Source organism: Rutidosis leptorrhynchoides, chromosome 11 (genome assembly GCF_046630445.1).
Source record: "Rutidosis leptorrhynchoides isolate AG116_Rl617_1_P2 chromosome 11, CSIRO_AGI_Rlap_v1, whole genome shotgun sequence".
In the NCBI taxonomy this organism is placed as follows: domain Eukaryota; kingdom Viridiplantae; phylum Streptophyta; class Magnoliopsida; order Asterales; family Asteraceae; genus Rutidosis; species Rutidosis leptorrhynchoides.
In genome coordinates, this window is record NC_092343.1 from 124,888,663 (window position 1) to 124,908,301 (window position 19,639).

At 34.1% G+C, this 19,639-nt stretch overlaps 1 protein-coding gene across 1 annotated transcript; it reads left to right on the plus strand.

Annotated features, from left to right (window-relative positions):
- The first annotated feature begins 307 nt into the window (after window positions 1-307).
- Window positions 308-17,282, plus strand: LOC139874916 (myosin-14-like). Its single transcript, XM_071862307.1, has 39 exons — window positions 308-442; window positions 660-803; window positions 887-1,032; window positions 1,648-1,804; window positions 2,110-2,168; window positions 2,272-2,431; window positions 2,669-2,818; window positions 2,914-3,050; window positions 3,135-3,281; window positions 3,868-3,969; window positions 4,178-4,235; window positions 4,326-4,427; window positions 4,825-4,862; window positions 5,483-5,609; window positions 6,433-6,603; window positions 6,692-6,823; window positions 7,609-7,718; window positions 7,810-7,867; window positions 8,061-8,238; window positions 9,078-9,283; window positions 9,419-9,538; window positions 10,588-10,686; window positions 10,812-10,877; window positions 11,074-11,214; window positions 11,506-11,645; window positions 11,756-11,878; window positions 12,059-12,122; window positions 12,438-12,509; window positions 13,478-13,648; window positions 13,751-13,882; window positions 14,430-14,594; window positions 14,671-14,769; window positions 15,050-15,120; window positions 15,215-15,314; window positions 15,723-15,779; window positions 15,876-15,932; window positions 16,016-16,096; window positions 16,975-17,057; window positions 17,168-17,282. Exons 1-39 carry the CDS (start codon window positions 308-310, stop codon window positions 17,280-17,282), a joined length of 4,473 nt encoding a protein of 1,490 aa, XP_071718408.1.
- Window positions 17,283-19,639: the final 2,357 nt, after the last annotated feature.

Consider the following 19,639-nt stretch of genomic DNA (forward strand, 5'->3'; position numbering starts at 1 on the left):
ATATATATAAAAGTCAACATTAGTCAACATCCGTTTCGACCCCCCGTCTCGGCCCCGTTTTTTCCGTTGCGACGTTTTGAGGTCGCTACCGTTTCGGCCCCGTCTCACGTCTTTTTCAACCTTGGCTATAATAGCTATTTAATTATTTTGTTGAATCAATAGCATGCTATTGAGAGTTTTAACGACGATATTGATACCATATGAATGTAGAACAACAGTGAAATTATGTTACGTTCCGTGTATATTGTTAGTTAATAATTAAAACCTGTATTGGTGAATAATTACTTTATTAATTAACATCATGTTCATGCAGTCTACTTCAGCAAGTATCATAGTTGGATCGCAAGTTTGGGTCGAGGATCAAGATGAAGCCTGGATAGATGGTGAAGTTTTGGAAATAGACGACAAAGAAATAAAAGTAAAATGTTCATCAGGAAAAGAAGTATGTGTTTTCTTTATCGGTTGCATATTCATCGAGTAATACTGTTTTTATTGGTAACTTATATTATAGATACTGATGGACACGGTGTACTAACATTACGTATCTCAATTAATTGCAACAAAATTTGACAAAAATACTTTTTGAAACTTTTTTTTTTTTTTTTTTTTTTTTTTTTTTTTTTTTTTTAATGGTTATTTGATGCATTTGTTTCCTACAGGTTGTTGCTAAATTGTCAAACGTGTATCCAAAAGATCCCGATTTCCCTGAACGTGGAGTCGATGATATGACAAAGTTGTCTTATTTACATGAGCCAGGAGTTTTACGTAATTTGAAAAGAAGATTTGACATTAATGAAATTTATGTGAGTACATTTATAAATTAGCTGTTGATGGAATTTTTATTTCAATGCTAACATTTAATCTGTGCCATTTATTGGTTTTTTAGACTTACACAGCAAATATTTTGATTGCGGTGAATCCTTTCAAACGAATACCGAATATATATGACAAAAGTGTAATGGAAAAATACAAAGGGGTTGCTCTTGGAGAGCTAAGCCCTCATCCTTATGCTATTGCAGATGCAGCATACAGGCATGATTTTCCTTTTCATTTTGCTTTTTTTAGCTTCTATATTTTAAAAGTATCATAATTATAAGAATTTTTCTAACGAAAGCCTTTAGGGATGTCTTTAACGAGCATTAATGTGTTGTACAAAGTGGTTAGCCTTGACTTTTAGATGGTAGTTATTAAAATCTACAAGTGTTTTTTGCACCTTAATGACTGCTAGAAAATTCTTTATTATCAGTGTTGCATAACTCTGAATTACTCGGCGAGCACTCGTTTTGGCAGCTCGGGGAGTCCTCGGTGCAAACTTGGTCAAACTCAGTCAAAATTGGTCAAACTCGGCCAAAACTCAGAATTACTCGGGACATCGGTCAAAACTCGGATAATCAGTCAAAATTGGTCAGAACTCGGCCACAATTGTGCAAAGTCAAACTTAGTCAACATCCGAGTACTCTCGTGTACTCCCCGAGTTGCCGACTTCTCCCTGAAAAGTCCCGATCGAGTACTCCCTAAAAAGTATCGATCGAGTACTCCCCGTGTAGCGATTTTTTGCAACCTTGCTTATTATTATATATTATTAATATTAATTATTACTATTACTATTATTATATGTATGAGAAATAAGGTCTTTTTCGAATTCAGGCAGATGGTTAATGAGAAAATAAGCCAGTCTATTCTGGTCAGTGGAGAAAGTGGTGCTGGTAAGACTGAAAGCACGAAAAATCTGATGCAGTACCTTGCTTATATGGGAGGTCGCCAGGGTGGCGATGAAAGGAGTGTTGAGCAGAAAGTTCTAGAAGTACGTTATATCTACTTGTAAATTGTAAAAATTCTATGCACATCATCACTTAAATGTCATAGTTTGGATACTTCTACTTGATATTGAGTTAATAACGGGAGTTAGTTTTATCTCTAACGCATCAAACAAAACGAATTAGCTTAAAAAATACTTTTTTATTCTGTTTTATGTTTTGTAAACCATATTTTCAGTTAACCCATATCATTTTGACCCGTGACCCACCTCTACAACAGCTACTAGAGTGCCTGTCTGTACATTAATCACACATTAATAGGAAATTTGTTTGCTTTTCTTTCTTTTGGCAGTCTAATCCGGTTTTAGAAGCATTTGGTAACGCGAAGACTGTTAGGAACAACAATTCAAGGTTCGTGTAAAATCTTTTATGGAAACAGACAATAGTTTTAAGTATCAAGTCTTATCATTTTGGTTACTCGAGTTTAAATTAACTGAGTCTTGTATTGTTGCAGTCGTTTTGGTAAGTTTGTTGAGATACAATTCAATGAACAAGGAAGAATATCTGGAGCTGCTATAAGAACTTATTTGCTTGAAAGATCACGTGTTTGTCAAGTTTCCGACCCCGAGAGAAGTTATCATTGCTTTTACATGCTCTGCGCTGCACCACCTGAGGTAACCACCTTTTTTGTCATCCTAAAATTTTATAACTCGGTCAAACTTGGTCAAAATCAAACTTGGTCAACATTCGAGTACTCCCCGAGTTGCCAAGTACTCCCTAAAAAGTCCCGACCAAGTGCTCCCCGAGTAGCAATTTTTGAAACCTTGCTTTTCATTTATTTTTACTTTTATTAGTATAATATGATAAAGATAATTAGTTTATAACTGCATTATGATTGGTGCATTTTATAGGTGTTTGAAAAGTATAAGTTGGGGAACCCACAGACGTTTCATTACCTTAATCAATCAAACTGTTATCAACTGTCAGGAATGGATGAAGCTAAAGAGTATCTTGCAACTAAACAAGCCATGGAGGTTGTTGGTATCAGTTCTGATGAGCAGGTAAATATCACACAATCATACTAGTAATAAATATTTATAATTATTAAACTATGTCACTTTAATGTAAATTAATTAATTCATATTTTATTCTACAGGAAGCCATATTTCGTGTTGTGGCTGCAATTCTCCACTTAGGAAATATTGAGTTCAGTAGGGGAAGTGAACCAGATACCTCTCAACCTAAAGATGATAAATCTAAATTTCATCTGAAAACTGCTGCTGAGCTTTTCATGTAATTAGTCTTTATTTTAAATTTCAATTTTTGCGCTTACTTTATTAGAAGTAAGTCGTCGTAAAATAGGTGTTTTATGTTTAGGTGTGATGAGAAGGCACTTGAAGAATCTTTCTGCAAGCGTGTGATGACAACTCGTGGCGAGAGCATTAAAAAGTCTCTTGATCCAAATTCTGCAGCTATTTGTAGAGATGCTTTGGCCAAAATTGTTTATTCAAGATTGTTTGATTGGTAAGTTTGATCCAAATGAATAATTACTTAAAGATAAAAATATTGATGTAAACATTGTGTTGTAGCTCATGTGGTAGTGGCCTGCCTCTCTTAGCGAGGGGTCAGGAGTTCGACTCTCGTGGGGTGCAGCATTGCACACAATGTTGCCCCTTTACCCTTGAATTCCACCAACGAGTGCCTTTCGTACATCGCGTTGCGGGGGCAGTGGGGGAGGGGGGTTTTACTGCCCATGCCTCTCGGATTGGGCCGGGTTTCCTCCTGGGCAGCAGTTGGGGGCGGGTTATGCAACTGCAGGGAGATGAACGCATGGGTGGTTAAGTCCCCCGGGTGATCCTGTACTGCTGTTTGAAAAAAATTATTGATGTAATAGTTGTGTATAATCATAATTATGGCATTACACTAGTACAAGTTTTCTGAAAAATGGACAAGTGTTTGCGGGTCAACTCTATAATAATAAACATTTCATGTTGACCCATTATCCAATCCGGCCGGCTCTGCTATATTGCCAACTTAGCCATAAGATTTGTTTTTATTTTTTATTATTTTTTTAGTTTTTTTAGCTGAAAATTCTAATTTGATCACCCAGGATTGTGAGCAAGATTAATAACTCAATTGGTCAAGATGAAAACTCGAAATTCTTGATCGGGGTTCTGGATATTTATGGATTTGAAAGCTTCAAGACGAACAGGTGCTTAACTGGTATGCTTTTGGTTCATCATTTTAAGTTTAGGTTATTTACTGGCACTACGTTATGAATAAGCCCTTAATTAACAGTTTTATAACAAATAACTACAAAATTAATCCGTGTCACTATCATAATTGCTCATGGATTTTTGATGGATATATCAGCTTTTGTAGTTTTTTTTATCAATATAACAGTTGATTTGCTTATGCAGTTTCGAGCAGTTTTGCATCAATTTAACTAATGAAAAACTTCAACAACATTTTAATCAGGTTTGTGAAATTAGATTTTTTTTTTTTAAAGTTTTTAAAGTATGTATTAGCGTAATCTGGTTGCTGGTAAAACAATCTTCTATATGGCAGCATGTTTTCAAAATGGAACAAGAAGAATATTCTAAAGAGGAAATTAATTGGAGTTACATAGAGTTCGTTGATAATCAAGACATTCTAGATCTCATTGAAAAGGTATCTGTATTTGACTATCTCATTGAAATGGGTCAAACGGCCGAATTGGTTAAATGGGTCGAAATTTTTCTATATCGTAAATGCATTAACCTTTCTTAATTGGTCTATTTAATCAGTTATGTTATTGAAATACGTAATCATATCTTAAATACCTTACTGACCTAAAAATTATTTTGAATGTTTGGAGTGAAAGTGTTACCTAAGAATTACCCATAATGACACCTGTAGCAGTTTGTTGTGTTTTCTTAACGGGTGGTGATATTTCCACCATCATTTTTTTATAAATCCACCCTACATATGCATTAATAAGTTGTACAGTACAATTTGTAAATGCGTGTGTGGTGGATTTATAAAAAATGATGGTGTCTTAATCTAATTTAGTTTCAATTAACTGCAGAAACCTGGCGGAATCCTTGCTCTTTTGGACGAAGCTTGGTACGCGTGCATTTCTTTCCTGTTTGTATACTATTCTATATTGTTACTAGCTATTTAACTACATAAAATTGCACCGTTGGTCCCTAAACTTTGTCTCAAATAACATAGGTAACCTTTTTTTTTTTTTACTCTGTTGACCTCCATTTATCAATTCGTGTCATAGTTGACCCTGAAACTATCGCCAGTTAAATATTTCCGTTAAAATTGGTCACATGTCTGGCACAAGAGGATTTTTTCGTCTTTTTGTTAAAAGGATGTAGATGAAGATGGGTGAATGGTGATAGTTAGAAGAAGGAAGAGACAAAAAGACAGAATTACCCTCATGTGCAAGTCTTGTGTGAAGACTTAACGGGGGAAGATTAACGTCAGGGTCATCCTCGAAATGAATTGATAAATGAAGGTCAACAGAGTAAAAATAATAAAAAGATTACTATGTTTATTGATACAAAGTTTGTGGACCAACAACGTAATTTTTTCATTTAATTACTTATATGTTCTATGTGAAAGATCACTAGTTAAAGTGAAGTCAATAAAAAGTGTTTTTGTCTCTTTTGGTTAGTATCATGATGTTATAACATACACTACATTGAAACTGACCTATTAATGTCGATTTTATGCAGCATGTTTCCAAGATCAACCCATGCCACCTTCGCTGAAAAGCTTTACCAGACGTTTACCAATCATAAACGTTTTAGCAAGCCAAAGCTATCAAAGACGGACTTCACCATTTGTCATTATGCTGGTGATGTAAGCATTATTCATATTCTTATGTTACATGATAGTTACTAAATAGGATAAATTTGTGTGTGCGTATAAGTATTGTAATCATTGTTTTGAAAGTCAGCCAACATTTTGGGGACTAGCCCTTCCCGAGTCTCCCAAAAACGCCTTAAAAGTCGGTCTAACACTAAAAGTCAGGTTAATGTTGGGTTGAGTCGGGTCTGGGTCAAAGTCAAAGTTAGGTGAAATTTTCACACTCTGTGTCCTAATTTAATAGCCTCATGACAAAAAACACAAGAAATCCCATTTACACTGTACTTTTTATTTACTTTACAGTTTTACCCCTTACTTTTTAATACTTTTTTTATTTATTATTGTTATTTTTTAATTTTTTATAAGGTTCAGGGCCAACCATGTAATTTTGTCTCTCACATGCCAAACACATGGGAGCACTTAACGGAATTTGACTAACGGTCGTTAATGAATTTGACGATGTTACCCTCAATTGCATATTTTTCAGATGATAATCCTTTTTGGGCAACAACTGAAACACGTAATTCTTTTCGGGCATCAGCAAAACCCATATTACCTTTATTGGCAAATCGTGTAACTTATGTTACCTTTTTGGGCCATTTGCCTTTATTTTTATCTATTTATAAATGTGGACTATTGATTCGGGATATCACAAAATGAAATAGTGGACTATTAGTATGGGACAGAGGGAGTATATTTTTTAAAGGTAAAATTTGTGTCATATATACATGTTTTATGTTTGATTATAAGATACATTGTATCCATAAAGGCTGCCCTATTAGAGAATATTTATTCAAGTTTTACACTTTGATTTCAGGTCACATATCAAAGTGAATATTTCTTGGATAAGAACAAAGATTATGTTGTTGCAGAACATCAAGCTTTAATGAATGCTTCCAAATGTTTCTTTGTATCAAGCTTATTCCCACCTCAATCGCAAGATTCATCTAAAGCTTCTAAGTTCATATCAATTGGGTCCCAGTTCAAGGTCTAATCATTATTCTATATCTCAATACACCATTAGTCGTAAGTATTATGCGATTTTAAGCTCATTATTGCATGTCTCTAATTCACAGCAACAATTGAATTCTTTACTTGAGACACTTAGTCACACTGAGCCACATTATGTTCGTTGTGTGAAGCCGAATAATCTTCTTAAGCCTGCTATATTCGAAAATCAGAATATACTGCAACAACTTCGATGTGGGGTGAGTTTGGCATTTATGGGTTATATCATATTACTGACAAAAAAGGTTGAAAAGACGCGAGACGGGGTCGAGACGGTATGGACCTTAAAATGTCGCAACGGAAAAAACGTGGTCGAGACGGATGTTGACCAATGTTGGCTTTCTATATATATTTCAAACATAAATATTTCAAAGTAAACATAGATATTTACCTTTAATTTGAAATATATATGTTTAAAACGTTTATGTTTTAAATTTATTTAAAAAGTCAACGTTGATCAACATCCGTCTCGAACCTGTCTCAGCCATTTTTTACAGTCTCAGACGTTGTTGACCGTTGTTGACCGTCTTTTTAGCGTTGTTGACCGTTCTTTAAGCCATGACCATTCTTTTAACCGTTTCTAGGTTCGTTGCAACGGTAGCATGGTAAAACTGTTGCGACGCCCGCCTCGGCCTTTTTTACAACACTGCTGACAGATCATTATAAGGGTTAAAGTAAAAAAAAGTTACTAAAGTGAGAATGAGCCAAGTGGGTTGAAACTTGAAAGTTGCCTAAAGTGTATGTATAAAATGATTGTGATAATATAGTTTAAATAATGGATCATCATTGTAATATTATAGTTAAAATTATGGATTTTTAACCGTTGTATTTTTTATATTTTTAGAAATGAAAAAAAAACGTGTACTCACTTGTTTCAACACGTACTAAATTTCTACCCGTTTTACCTTAACCCATTTTGATTTGTCATGATCCGATTTTATATATAATGTCTTCCATATTGAGAGAGCAATTCATGTTATTTTAGGGAGTTATGGAGGCAATTAGAATCAGTTGTGCAGGCTTTCCTACTCGTAAACCTTTTCATGAATTTATAGACCGATTCAAAGTCCTTTCGCCTAATGTTAAAGATCTAAGGTAATAACAATGGCCCTTATGTCTTTTCTTTTTCAATTTTTTATTTTGGTAATATGCTCTTTTGATCAACATATCCTGCATTCAATTGTAGCGATGAGGTCGAGGCTTCAAAAATTCTGCTTGAAAAGGCGAAGCTTCAAGGTTATCAGGTAAAAACTCAGTTAAATTAGGTAAAAACTCGGTCAAAATCGGTCAAAATTGGTCAACGTTGGTCAACATCTTCCCGAGTTGCCTAGTAGTCCCTAAAAAAGATATGACCAAGTACTCCCCAAGTGCGATTTTTGCAACTTTGAGTTTAAGTTATCATTCTTTTCTTAATGCTTATAATGTTAGCTATTGCAGATTGGTAAAACGAAAGTGTTTCTTCGGGCGGGTCAGATGGCAGAGATTGATGCTCGTAGAACTGAGGTTTTAGGAAAATCTGCTACCAAAATTCAGACAAAATTTCGGTCGCATTATGCGTTTAAGAGATTTATCTCATTGCGATCTTCAGCAATACCAATACAAACTATATGTAGAGGTATAAACTGTTAATTATGTGTAGATTAGTTCATTGGATCTATGAACTCGAGTTTTTTTCAGGTTATTTGTACAAAAGACTGAAAAAGTAACCAGCTTTGTATATACAATAACTTTAAAAAAATAATACAAATTGATCTAAAGTGATCTTTTACCTTGACCTTAATGAGTATGTAATGGACCCACTGTTGTAAAAGTCAGGCGACGCGTCGGTTTTTATGCTAGCCCGTCCCAACTGCTCCAGAAATGCCTTAAAAGTCTGTCAACGCTATAAAGTCGGGTCAAAGTTGGTCCAAGTCAGGTTGACTCGGGTCTCAGCCGGTCAAAGTTAGGTCAACATTTGTATATTTTTTAAATTTAGTTTTTGTGCAATATATCTATGTTTGAAATATTTATGTGTGATGTTTGATATATTTATGTGTAACATACATATATATATATATTTATATATATATATATATATATATATATATATATATATATATATATATATATATATATATATATATAATTTTTTTCTATTACTAAAAGTCAACGTTGGTCAACGCCCGACTCGTCTCTGACTCGAACGACTTGTCCTGACTCGCGACTTTTACAACCTTGAATGGACCTCTTAAGAGCCACCTAAAAGAAATTTACATGGTTTCATACTGAAATGTATTTGTAGATTGAGGTTTTTTATAAACTTGTTGGTACTGTTTCAAATTAAGGGTTCTATATGGAAAAAAAGGGTTACCTAAAACTTAAACTGAAACTGTACCCAAGTTTGTTATCTTTTTCTGCAAGTAAACCCTTTTTGATCGTGTCAAAAGCTTACTTTTTTATGTACTGTTGTTACAGGGGAAGTTGCACGTTATTGCTACGAGCACCGAAAGCGAGAAAGAGCATGTTTAAGTATCCAGAAAAATGCACGTATGCATCGGGAGAGGAAAAAATACAAATTTATGTGCTCTTCGGTTATTCTAATTCAAAATGGAATTCGGGGTACGGATGCACGTAAAACATACAATCATAAAAGGCAAACGAATGCAGCAACCGTTATGCAGGTCATATTTTTAGTTTATCAATGAATATGCCATTTAATGACACTGGTTGTATATATTATGGTTCACTTTGTTAGAATTCACTATTAAAACTCTTTTTAATCTTATACTTAGAATGCTCTGTTAAATATATTGCAGAGTCGATACCGAAAATCTGTGGCTTTGCGTGGTTATTTGAAAATGAGGAAAGTAGCAATCTATGCTCAGTCAATCGTTAGAAAGGACTTGGGATGCACAGAATTTAGAAGGCTTAAGAAGGTTGGTATAGTGTTATCCTGTTTTTTGTTCTGTCATATTTTAGGCTCAAGATTAAAACCCATTTACAACACTATTGTTGTTTAGTGTGAGGGTCAAAACGGGTTGGCTCACTCTGGCAACACTTTTTGGTCCAATCTTATTGCATATTTTTAATCGGTTAATGTAATAAACAGAATTTTATAACTTATAATGTAGTTGCCACTTTCCAGTATATAATTTTAAATTTGTACAGTGTTGTAAGCATTTGAATACATATTAGTGAATTTTGACCCGTTATACATTCAGCTATACCTGGAAAACGGGTCAGGTTGGGTCGGTTTGGGTAACGGGTTTAAACGGTTTTGGGTTGAAATGGGTCATGGGTCAAACAAGTCCAATTTTTAAACAAGTCTAAATGGGTCAGGTTGGGTCGGTTTGGATAACGGGTTAAAACGGTTTTGGGTTGAAATGGGTCATGGGTCAAATAAGTCCGATTTTTAAACGAGTCCAAATGGGTCAGGTTGGGTATGGTTGGATAACGGGTCGAAACGGTTCATTGGTCATCTACTTTTACATTCGACTTTTACATTTACGATTACGTTTTACGTTTTATTTGTGGTTTATATATATAAGAAAATATTAATATACATAATAAATGTTATAACTTTGAATGAAACTTGTTATGCACGACCCATTTGACCCATTCACAAGAACCATTAGACCTATCTCTATTTATTGAGCTTTAGGAATTGATACCCATTGGACGTGTTCCTTTAAATATGGTACAAGACCCAATTGGTTGGAGGGAAACCCATTGGACCTTCTTTTAAGTGTTTTCTTTACATCGCCATACCTAATTTCTCTCAAGACCCAATTTGACATGAAAGGTTGACCCAATTTGACATGAAAGGTTGACCCAATTTGACATGAATGGTTGACCCAATCGACCCAAATTTCAGAGTATGGGTACATTTAGCCAAACTGACTTTGATAATAATGGTTGAAAATTCATCATATACTACTGTCTACTTATATATACATAAATCTTATAAATGTTTGTTGTCCCGAAGGTTGCGAAGGACACCAATTCGCTCGAAAATTCCAAATTGAAATGGGAAAAAGAAGCCAAAGAACTAGCATTGCGATTGCAGGAGGAGGAACGCACAAGGGTAATAATGTCATTCTAGTTACTTGTTTTACTTCTTGATGCACAAAACATTAAAAAGATTTAACATGGTGTAGATGTAACTTTTATTGTTCCTTTTATATACTTTTAATTGTTTGAATTTTGTAGGCTGAAATGGAGGAAACAAAAAATAAAGAAATTGGAAGTCTACAGTCTGCTATAAAAGAGATGGAAGTTCAACTGGTGCTTCATAACCTTCAAACAATTTGTTTTATATCATGCTACAAAAAACATGAAATATATTTTTTTTAACAACTTTTATTGTTGTTTTGAACACAAAAAGATGACATGAGAGATTATAAAAAGCAAAGCTTTAGTTTTACTCCTTTTGTAAGTAATTGGTTTTTTATTGTTTGTCGTGCTTTTATAGGTTGATATGGAGGTAACAAAAAATATGGAAACTACGATATTTCAGTCCGCTATAAAAGAGATGCAAATTCAATTCCAACAAGTTTGTGTTGCTGACAGTGAGAAAATAGAGACTCTTACTTCTGACAATGAGAAGCTTAAGGTCAGGTTTTTAAGTCAAGTACCCTTTTTCTTGCTTATATGAACAGGTGGGATAATGGGCGGGTCGGATCACACAATGGGTCAAAATGGGTCCAGGTCAAAATCTGCTCTGATCAAAATTTACTTTATATTAATATCCTTTAATTTCAACCTGTTTGACATTTCTTCATAGTTCAAAATCACCTGAACATTTACAAAAACTAGTCATGTGCCGAATTGCCTAGTCAAGATTATAATTTATAACCTTTTATAATATAATTTGTTGTATTTCGTTGTTTTGGATAATTTGTAGGATGTGGTTAAATCACTAGAACAGGAAAATAGTGAAACACAAAAGAAATATGAAGAAACAAGTAAACTGAGTGAAGATAGGTTGAAGGAGGCTATGGATGCAGAATCAAAGATAATTGAGTTGAAGCTTGACATGCAAAGGTTCATTTTTTTTAACCAGTTTTTATTCATTTATTTATTTACAATTATATACATAATTTGAATGTGAAGTGGTGACTTTCTTGCTATATATATTGTTGTTCCTACTTAAGTCTTCAAGAAAGGATTGCTGACATGGAAGTAGAGGAAGAGATTTTTCGACAAAAGGTGATCTTGAAAAAAGCTGATTCGTATTCACTTTATTTAATTGTTAACAGTGATAGTGATTTGGCGATGTTTATAAATATAATAATTCATTGAAAAACTAAACAATCCATGTCACTGCCACATGACTAAATGACTCATGGCGCATATGTTGCAGCTAGGTAGACAAAACTATAATACCTTATACCTTCGTCCCATTATAAGTGTCATGTTTTGACTGTTTTGACTTTTTGGAAATCTTATTTTCACAGCTTTGACTTTATATTTCTTAGTTTGTGGTATATAATACTTGATGAAAGTTATATCAATGAAAACGTATCTAAAACTTTATCCATTCATATAATTTTTATCAATTACTATATAACACAAATAAAAATATTTAAAGTCAAAGTTGAATAAGAAAAAAGACTTTGAAAAGTCAAAACATGACACTTATAATGGGACGGAGGTTGACTACAGGTCAACGGATATACTAGTAACTTTCTGCTATAAATGTGTGTTTTGTAAAGCATGATGCTATAAGAAACCTGAACTTTAGTTTGCTAAAACATGATAAATCTTATAAGTATGTCGCTATGTTATTATGTATATGCTTAGGCTAATTATTATTTCTAACCTTTTATTTTGCAGGAAGGACAAAGTGGCTCACCTTCAAAGAAATTTGATAGCAACTTGACACAATCTACTATCGGAAGAGAGCGTGTACGTTCTTTAATTTGTTTTTGTTACCTTTTTCTTCAATTTAGTGTGACGTTTGGTTCTCAATATGGTTAATTTATCGATTACTTTTGTTAACAAGATAGTTGGATTAAAGAATTGCTTATGCATAAGCAAACACATCGAAAAATTACATGTTGATAAGAAAGTTGTTTCCAAGAATCCATGCATAGAGTTAAGTACTAAATGTTTGAAATATTTTAGAGGATCTTTGTGTCATGAGGTTATTTTTTACTTATACTCATACATTGTATTGTGTGTTAGTGATAACAGATATTATATTAGTATTTCCTTTCTAATTTACAATTTATAAGTACCTACCATTTATATCCCTAGGATTGGTTTCATTGCTATTAGTGGCGGAACCAAGAAATTTTTTCACCTGGGCCGAGATTTTTTTTTAAAGCGTTCACATTGCCTGTAAATTTTTTCATCCATTCTTCCATGAAAATACAACCTTTTGGGTCATGGGCTTTTGGGTTGGGGGCAAAATATGGAGGCTTTTGGGCAAAATATAACCTTTTGGGTCATGGGCTTTTGGGTTGGGGCAAAATATGGAGGCTTTTGGGTAAAATACAACCTTTTTTTTTTAAAGTAAAGATTCCAACAATGAAAAAGATGGAGGCTTTTGGGTCATGGACTTTTGAGTTGTTGGGGACAAAATAAATAAAAAATCCAAAATTCTAACCTTATAAATTTCAAATCCACCGGGCAGATGCCCCCTGCCCACTCTATTTTCGGCCCTGATTTCTATATGGATAATTATTATTAATATCTCCAGCTATATAATAGGGATTATTATCATTATAATACTAGGTGTACCTAAAAAGTTATGATTTTAGCTCAGTAACAAATTTACATAACCTACAAAGTTAGATATACACGTAATTGATTGATCGCCTTGATATAATTTGATGGTAAATAGTATCCTCTAATTGTCTGTTTCGGTATAGGAACTGGTTGATACTGTTATGACAGCTGTCGCACAAGATCTCAGGTTCTCTCAAGGGAAACCTGTTGCTACATATGTTATATACAAAAGTCTTTTACATTGCAAAGCTTTTGAATCTGAAATAACCACCGTATTTGATCGTATTATCCAAACGATGGGTTCAACAATAGAGGTCAGATGCATAATTTTGAAATGTTTTCATGTCTGCATTTAATTATTGACATTTAATTTACTTTCTATATTAAGTTGACACTCGGTTTGCATGTTTTTTCAGGAAAAAGAAGATATCAAACATATGGCGTATTGGCTCTCGGTCACATCAACGTTGCTGTTTTTGACTCAGAAGACTTTAAGTCCAAGTCCTCCGAAACCGCCACCGCCATCATTATTTGGAAGAATGACTCAAGTACTCTCTTTTTCTAATTAAAACCCGTTTTCTAAGAGGTAGCAATATGGGCTACTAAGTCTGGTTGGGTAATGGGTCAGTTTTTTGTGCAGATCAAAATGGTTCAGGTTGGGTTCTCTGCAAACTATGAATATGTATATCCATTTTAAAACATTCTATATACGATTAATGTATATCATTATACAAAGTAATATAATATTATTACAGTAATAATTTTACCTGAGTATATAAATAAAATGATTTAGGAGGCTTTATATTTGTATGCATAAAAAGTGAAGATTGGGAACTTTCAACACGGTTGAACCATTTGACCTCTGTTTCTTTTTACTATTTTTTTGATTTAATTCGGTTGAGATTAAACACTATCCAATTTAATCTAAACAAGTAATATATATATAAAAGTCAACGTCAGTCTCGCCCTGTCTCGATCTTTTAAGGTCCCGACCTTCTTGACCTCGTCTTGCGTCTTTTTCAACGTTGGTAAAAACTCGTGGATTAATGGGAGGTTTTAAGTTTACTAAAATGAGTATTATTTTATATTCTATAGGGATTTCGGTCTGCTTCCATAATTAGTATAGTGTGCCATGTGGAGGTCAAGTACCCAGCTTTACTTTTTAAAAAACAACTTGTGGGTTTTGTCGAAAACTTATACGGATCGATTCGTGACAACTTGAAGAAGGATTTGTCGCAACTTCTATCTTCTTGTATTCAGGTACCATATGCTCTTCATTGTTCTATATCATGCTGACATCATACGATGTAAATCTAATAATTTCCTAATTATTCAGGCGCCAATAATATCAGATGGTAAATCTTTTCCGATTGATTATTGGGATAGCATCATCGAAAGCCTAAATGCACGCCTCGATACATTAAAAGAATGCCAAGTACGTGACTTTTTTACAAGGTTGCCCAAATCGTTACTCGGGGAGTACTCAGATGTTGACCAAGTTTGACTTTGACCAATTTTGACAGAGTTTTGACAGTTTTTTCCGACTAATCCCGAGTTTTGACCCATTTTTGACCTAGTTTGACCGAGAACTTTCAGAGTACTCTCGGAGTTTCAGAAACCGAGTACTTGGCGAGTATTTCCAAGTTATGCAACAATGTTTTAAAAAAAAAAAAACGTTTCTGATTGGGAAAACTGACTAGCCATATTTCTTTCAGGTGCCATCAGTCATTATTCAGAAAATATTTTCACAAGCTTTTTCTTTTATTAATGTACAGCTGTTTAACAGGTAAGAGTTATGTTCTCTTGACTTGAAAGATTGACCAAGTCAAAGTAGATAAATTTTTTATATTAAGCTTTAAATTTTCTGCTTGTGACTTCAGCCTTTGCCTACATAAAGAATGTTGCACGTTTGCAAACGGGGAGTATGTGAAAGCAGGATTAACTAAATTAGAGCTTTGGTGTTCAAAGGCCACAACAGAGGTGCTCACTTAAATGCCTTTGATGTTTAATTTATCTGACGTGGCAAGACGGGTGGTTCGGGCGGGTTCGGTAGAAAGTCATAGTAACTTCCAGGCGATGCACGTCTTGTTGACATGAAAACACTTTTTGGTCCATTTTTATAAGTTTTTAATAAATGTTTGATTCTTTAAATATGATTGCAATACAATAACTATCTGAATTTGAATAAAACATGGGAGGTATTTTTGCACAAAAACACACGTTGGGTGGATTTAAAACCATTTGTCTAGTTTGGCTCTATTGGGATTTATTTGACATATATGAGATTTATAAGTTACCTAAATCAATGAATTCACAACAAAATTGTCACCTTTAATATTGATTTAAGTCAGAGGTAATGAGCTTAACCAGTAACCGTTCATTGATCAGTATGCAGACTCTTCATCGGATGAACTCAGCCGTGTAAGGCAGGCAGTCGGCTTTCTCGTATGTTAAAAAGTGTTTGTTTCGGTTCCAGTTATAAGTCTTTCAAAGTTCTGTCTAAATTTAATTTTTAATTATTTGTAAAAAAAAATTGTTCAGGTTGTACAACAGAAGTCAAAAATATCTTATGATGAACTCACAACTAAACTATGCCCTGTAAGTCTTCCTTTTTTTTTTTTTTTTTAATTACATCTTCATGATATATCTCTTTTGTCTAACTTAAGTGGTACGCGTTTCAGGTTTTAAGTATTCATCAAGTTTACAAACTATGCATTTTCTTCTCTCATGACAATGATGAAACCCATAGTGTTTCCCCTGAAGTAAGTTTAATTAATGACAGTTACTTATTCATATTCCTCAGAAACAACTATATTAGAGGTGGCAAAATAGGTCGGTCATATAGCTGGTCAAATTGGGTTTGGGCTGATTTTAGTCCAGGTTGGCTTGGTTAGAGTGTTAGAAATGATTACAAAACCGTATTATCACACAAATCATACTATTTTATGAATTAAAATGTTTTAGTAAGCTGTAAGCAATATAAGTGCACTTAGAGAGTAATTTTTACCCCTGTTTAATCCACTCAACCCATTTCCCTCTAATTTATATTTTGTTTGGACTATAAAGATACCCCATAACCTAATCAACCTATCGATGAGTATACGAGTTGAGGATGGCATCGGGTCGGGTTAGGGCCAGGTTTAGGTAATCCCAGACCGGAACCCGATAAAAAAACCCGTCCAAAACCTAGACCCGGACCCGCCGGGTCCCCATTTAGTTTCTAACTAGCGGGTAAACGGGTTTCCCCACGGGTATCCGGGTCCCCATTTACTTACCTACTATTGGGTAAACGGGTTTTCCCATGGGTATTCGAGTCTTTTTTCGGGTATACGGGCCGGGTATTCGGCAGGCCGGATATACGGACTCGGGTCTTTTCGGGTATACAGGTCGAGTGATCGGTTTGTGTCTAAAACCATATCCGGACCCAGACCCGCGAAAAAATTGTAAACCATCCCTATACCCGGCCCTAGACTCATTTACCCGGATCGTTCCCGGCCCAAAAGTATCGGGTTTCGGGTTTCTCCATCGGATACGGGTTTTTTTTTTGCATCCCTACTTGACATTGCCTCCTCTAAACTAAATGTTTCCCAGCTGCGTTTTTATTTTCCTGCTAATTTATCTTACACTCATCTCTGTATAGGTTATTTCCAAATTCAAAGTTTTAATGTCAGAAGACTCCAACGAACCTGACAGGGACTCATATTTGTTGGATGACAATTCTGGGTATATCTTTCTACAAACTACAAAATCGTCTTTTATATATATATATATATATATATATATATATATATAAATCAGTAACCGTTACTGATTCTTATTATTCCTTTTTTCAGCATGGACTTCCCCGTTGAAGAAATTAGTAAATCCCTCAACGAGAAAGATTTTTCAAACATAAAACCTCCCGCTGAACTTCTTGAAAAACCCGAATTTAAATTTTTACTCGAGTGAGTCTTTTGAGACCATTTGGCTTTCTCTTATTACGACAAACATTTCCTGCTAAATCCTAACAAAAGATCCCGAATTACCCGAACCAAACAAAGGAACCTATGTGCACTGGGCCCCGTTCTTCAATACTCATCAGATAACACACGGGCACAGTTTTTATTGGTTTTGATATAGGTACGTTCCTTATCCTGTTCAAACAAACTTAATTATCTTTGTGCTCTTACAAACCCATCAAGATTCAAGTTTAATGCTTTCGTTAAAAACGGTCTTTTTGGATTTCTGGTCTTACAACAAGATCTACGAAAGCAATCGAAATATACCTTTCCAATGCACGAAACGTCATTTTGCTATTTAACGGCTATTGGCTCTATGATTCAAACCTGATGTGTACTTACTGACGTATTGTTCAAGAACACATATGGAAAGACAAGTATCAGATGAATCTTTCAACCATGAATCATTAGATATACAGAAAAGATAAGTGAAGATACTCTGATCCACTCACAGATCAATAATTCATAGTAATGCAATTGCGTTATATGGTGGATGTTGCAGTACGGGCGTTAAAAGGTTATATGCGTCTGCAAAGAACATAACTTTGTTGAGAAAATGCACACACATGATCCATGAGAAACGGAAATTGTGTTTTTTGTCGTGTATGGGAGCAGACCTATGCCTATATCTGTATATGTGCTGTATTGCAAAAAGTAGTTCGACGCCAGGATGATGAAAAGTTCGTCACCTACCTTTTTCTGTACTTTTTCAGAAATGGACACAAACTCTTTTTGTACCATAAAAACTGAGTTTAGTTGTCATTATTGTATGATGCTATATATATATATATATATATATATATATATATATATATATATATATATATATATATATATATATTGTTTTAGTTGTCTTTATGATTTTTCTGGTTGTTAGGAGGCTCATTTATAGATAGTTTCGTTTGGATAGTTGCTTTCTAGGTGCTAGCTTCCCTGTTTACCATTCTTTTTGTATTCCTTGTTGAGAGCGTTTTTCTTTAGGAAACGACCTCGTTTCTATATGAGTTTTCATTTTTTCGCCAAAAAAAAAAAAAAAAAAAAAAAAATTTGTTTTAGTTCTCAAACATTTGAATTTACTGTATCGGTGCATTGATGCCTAACTAATAAAAACAGTCTTCTTTGATGATGATTAGAAGGTTGGCATGAACATAATTTCGTCTGAAGGGTATAAGCCTCCCGATTAGGATTTTTCTAACGACATTTCTAAAAGCAAAGTGTTGTACATTTCAATAACTACCACATTAAAGTCGATATCTAACTACTAAATACTGCACTTTTATGCACATTAACCGCACCCGTAGAGCTATCATTAGATAAATCTTTAAATTAGAAATCTCAAAATTAGTTATTCCGAAAATTTAAAAAATTGCACCCTGAACAATGACTTTTTTCTCTCATGATAATATACTATTAACGAACTTTTTCTCTTCATTTTGTGGTGACATCTAAAAACCACATAATATCACATGAGATCAAGTGTATTATCACACGTAATGTCACTAAGGCTATTTCCAACGCAGCGTCAGTTTTCTTCCGTCATCTCAGTTGGCAACTTGTTTGACGCCCTTGACGCCCCGGGCATCAGTTGGAAATGTGACGGAACAAAAAGATGTGTCAATTTTTTCTGGGTCAATCAGATTTCGCCACATATTTTTATATATTATTAATTAATATATTTTATAACGAACTATCAAAAATTTTAACACATTAACCATCACAAATTTAACACTCTCCTTTAATAAACTTCACTTCTTGACCTTATCACATCACCGTAAAGTACATCACTTGACTTTGACGCCAGGTTAAGAGTAGTCTAAGTGAGTACTTAACTTGATCTCTAATTGTTCAGAATAAACTACTCAGATCGAAATTTTAATTGGTGATTTTAATATCGCATTCGATAAAAATTAAGATCGTACGTGATTAAATTTCTAGAGTAATATCTATGATTACTCGTCACTGTAGTTGTAGTTTTAAGATATATTAGGTTAGGTCCAAATTTAATATGTGAGTTTGGATTCACTAGAGTTATATTAGGTTAGTAACAGTTACCTTGTAGTAATCAATAGAAAAATTTACTGAAATAAGCATGTTTTTCTCTCTCTCTCAAAAATAAAGCGTAGTCAAACCACTTTTTTCGTAACTAAGCATTGATTTCGCCTAGACATTAGGCGATTTAGGCGAAAATTATTATAACCAATAAGAACGCTCCACATCATAAAAAAGTCTTCCGCCTAAGTTTTTTCCAGATTTTCGCCTAGATTTAAGTTTTTTTAGGCGAATTAGGCGAAATACTAATTAGGCGAA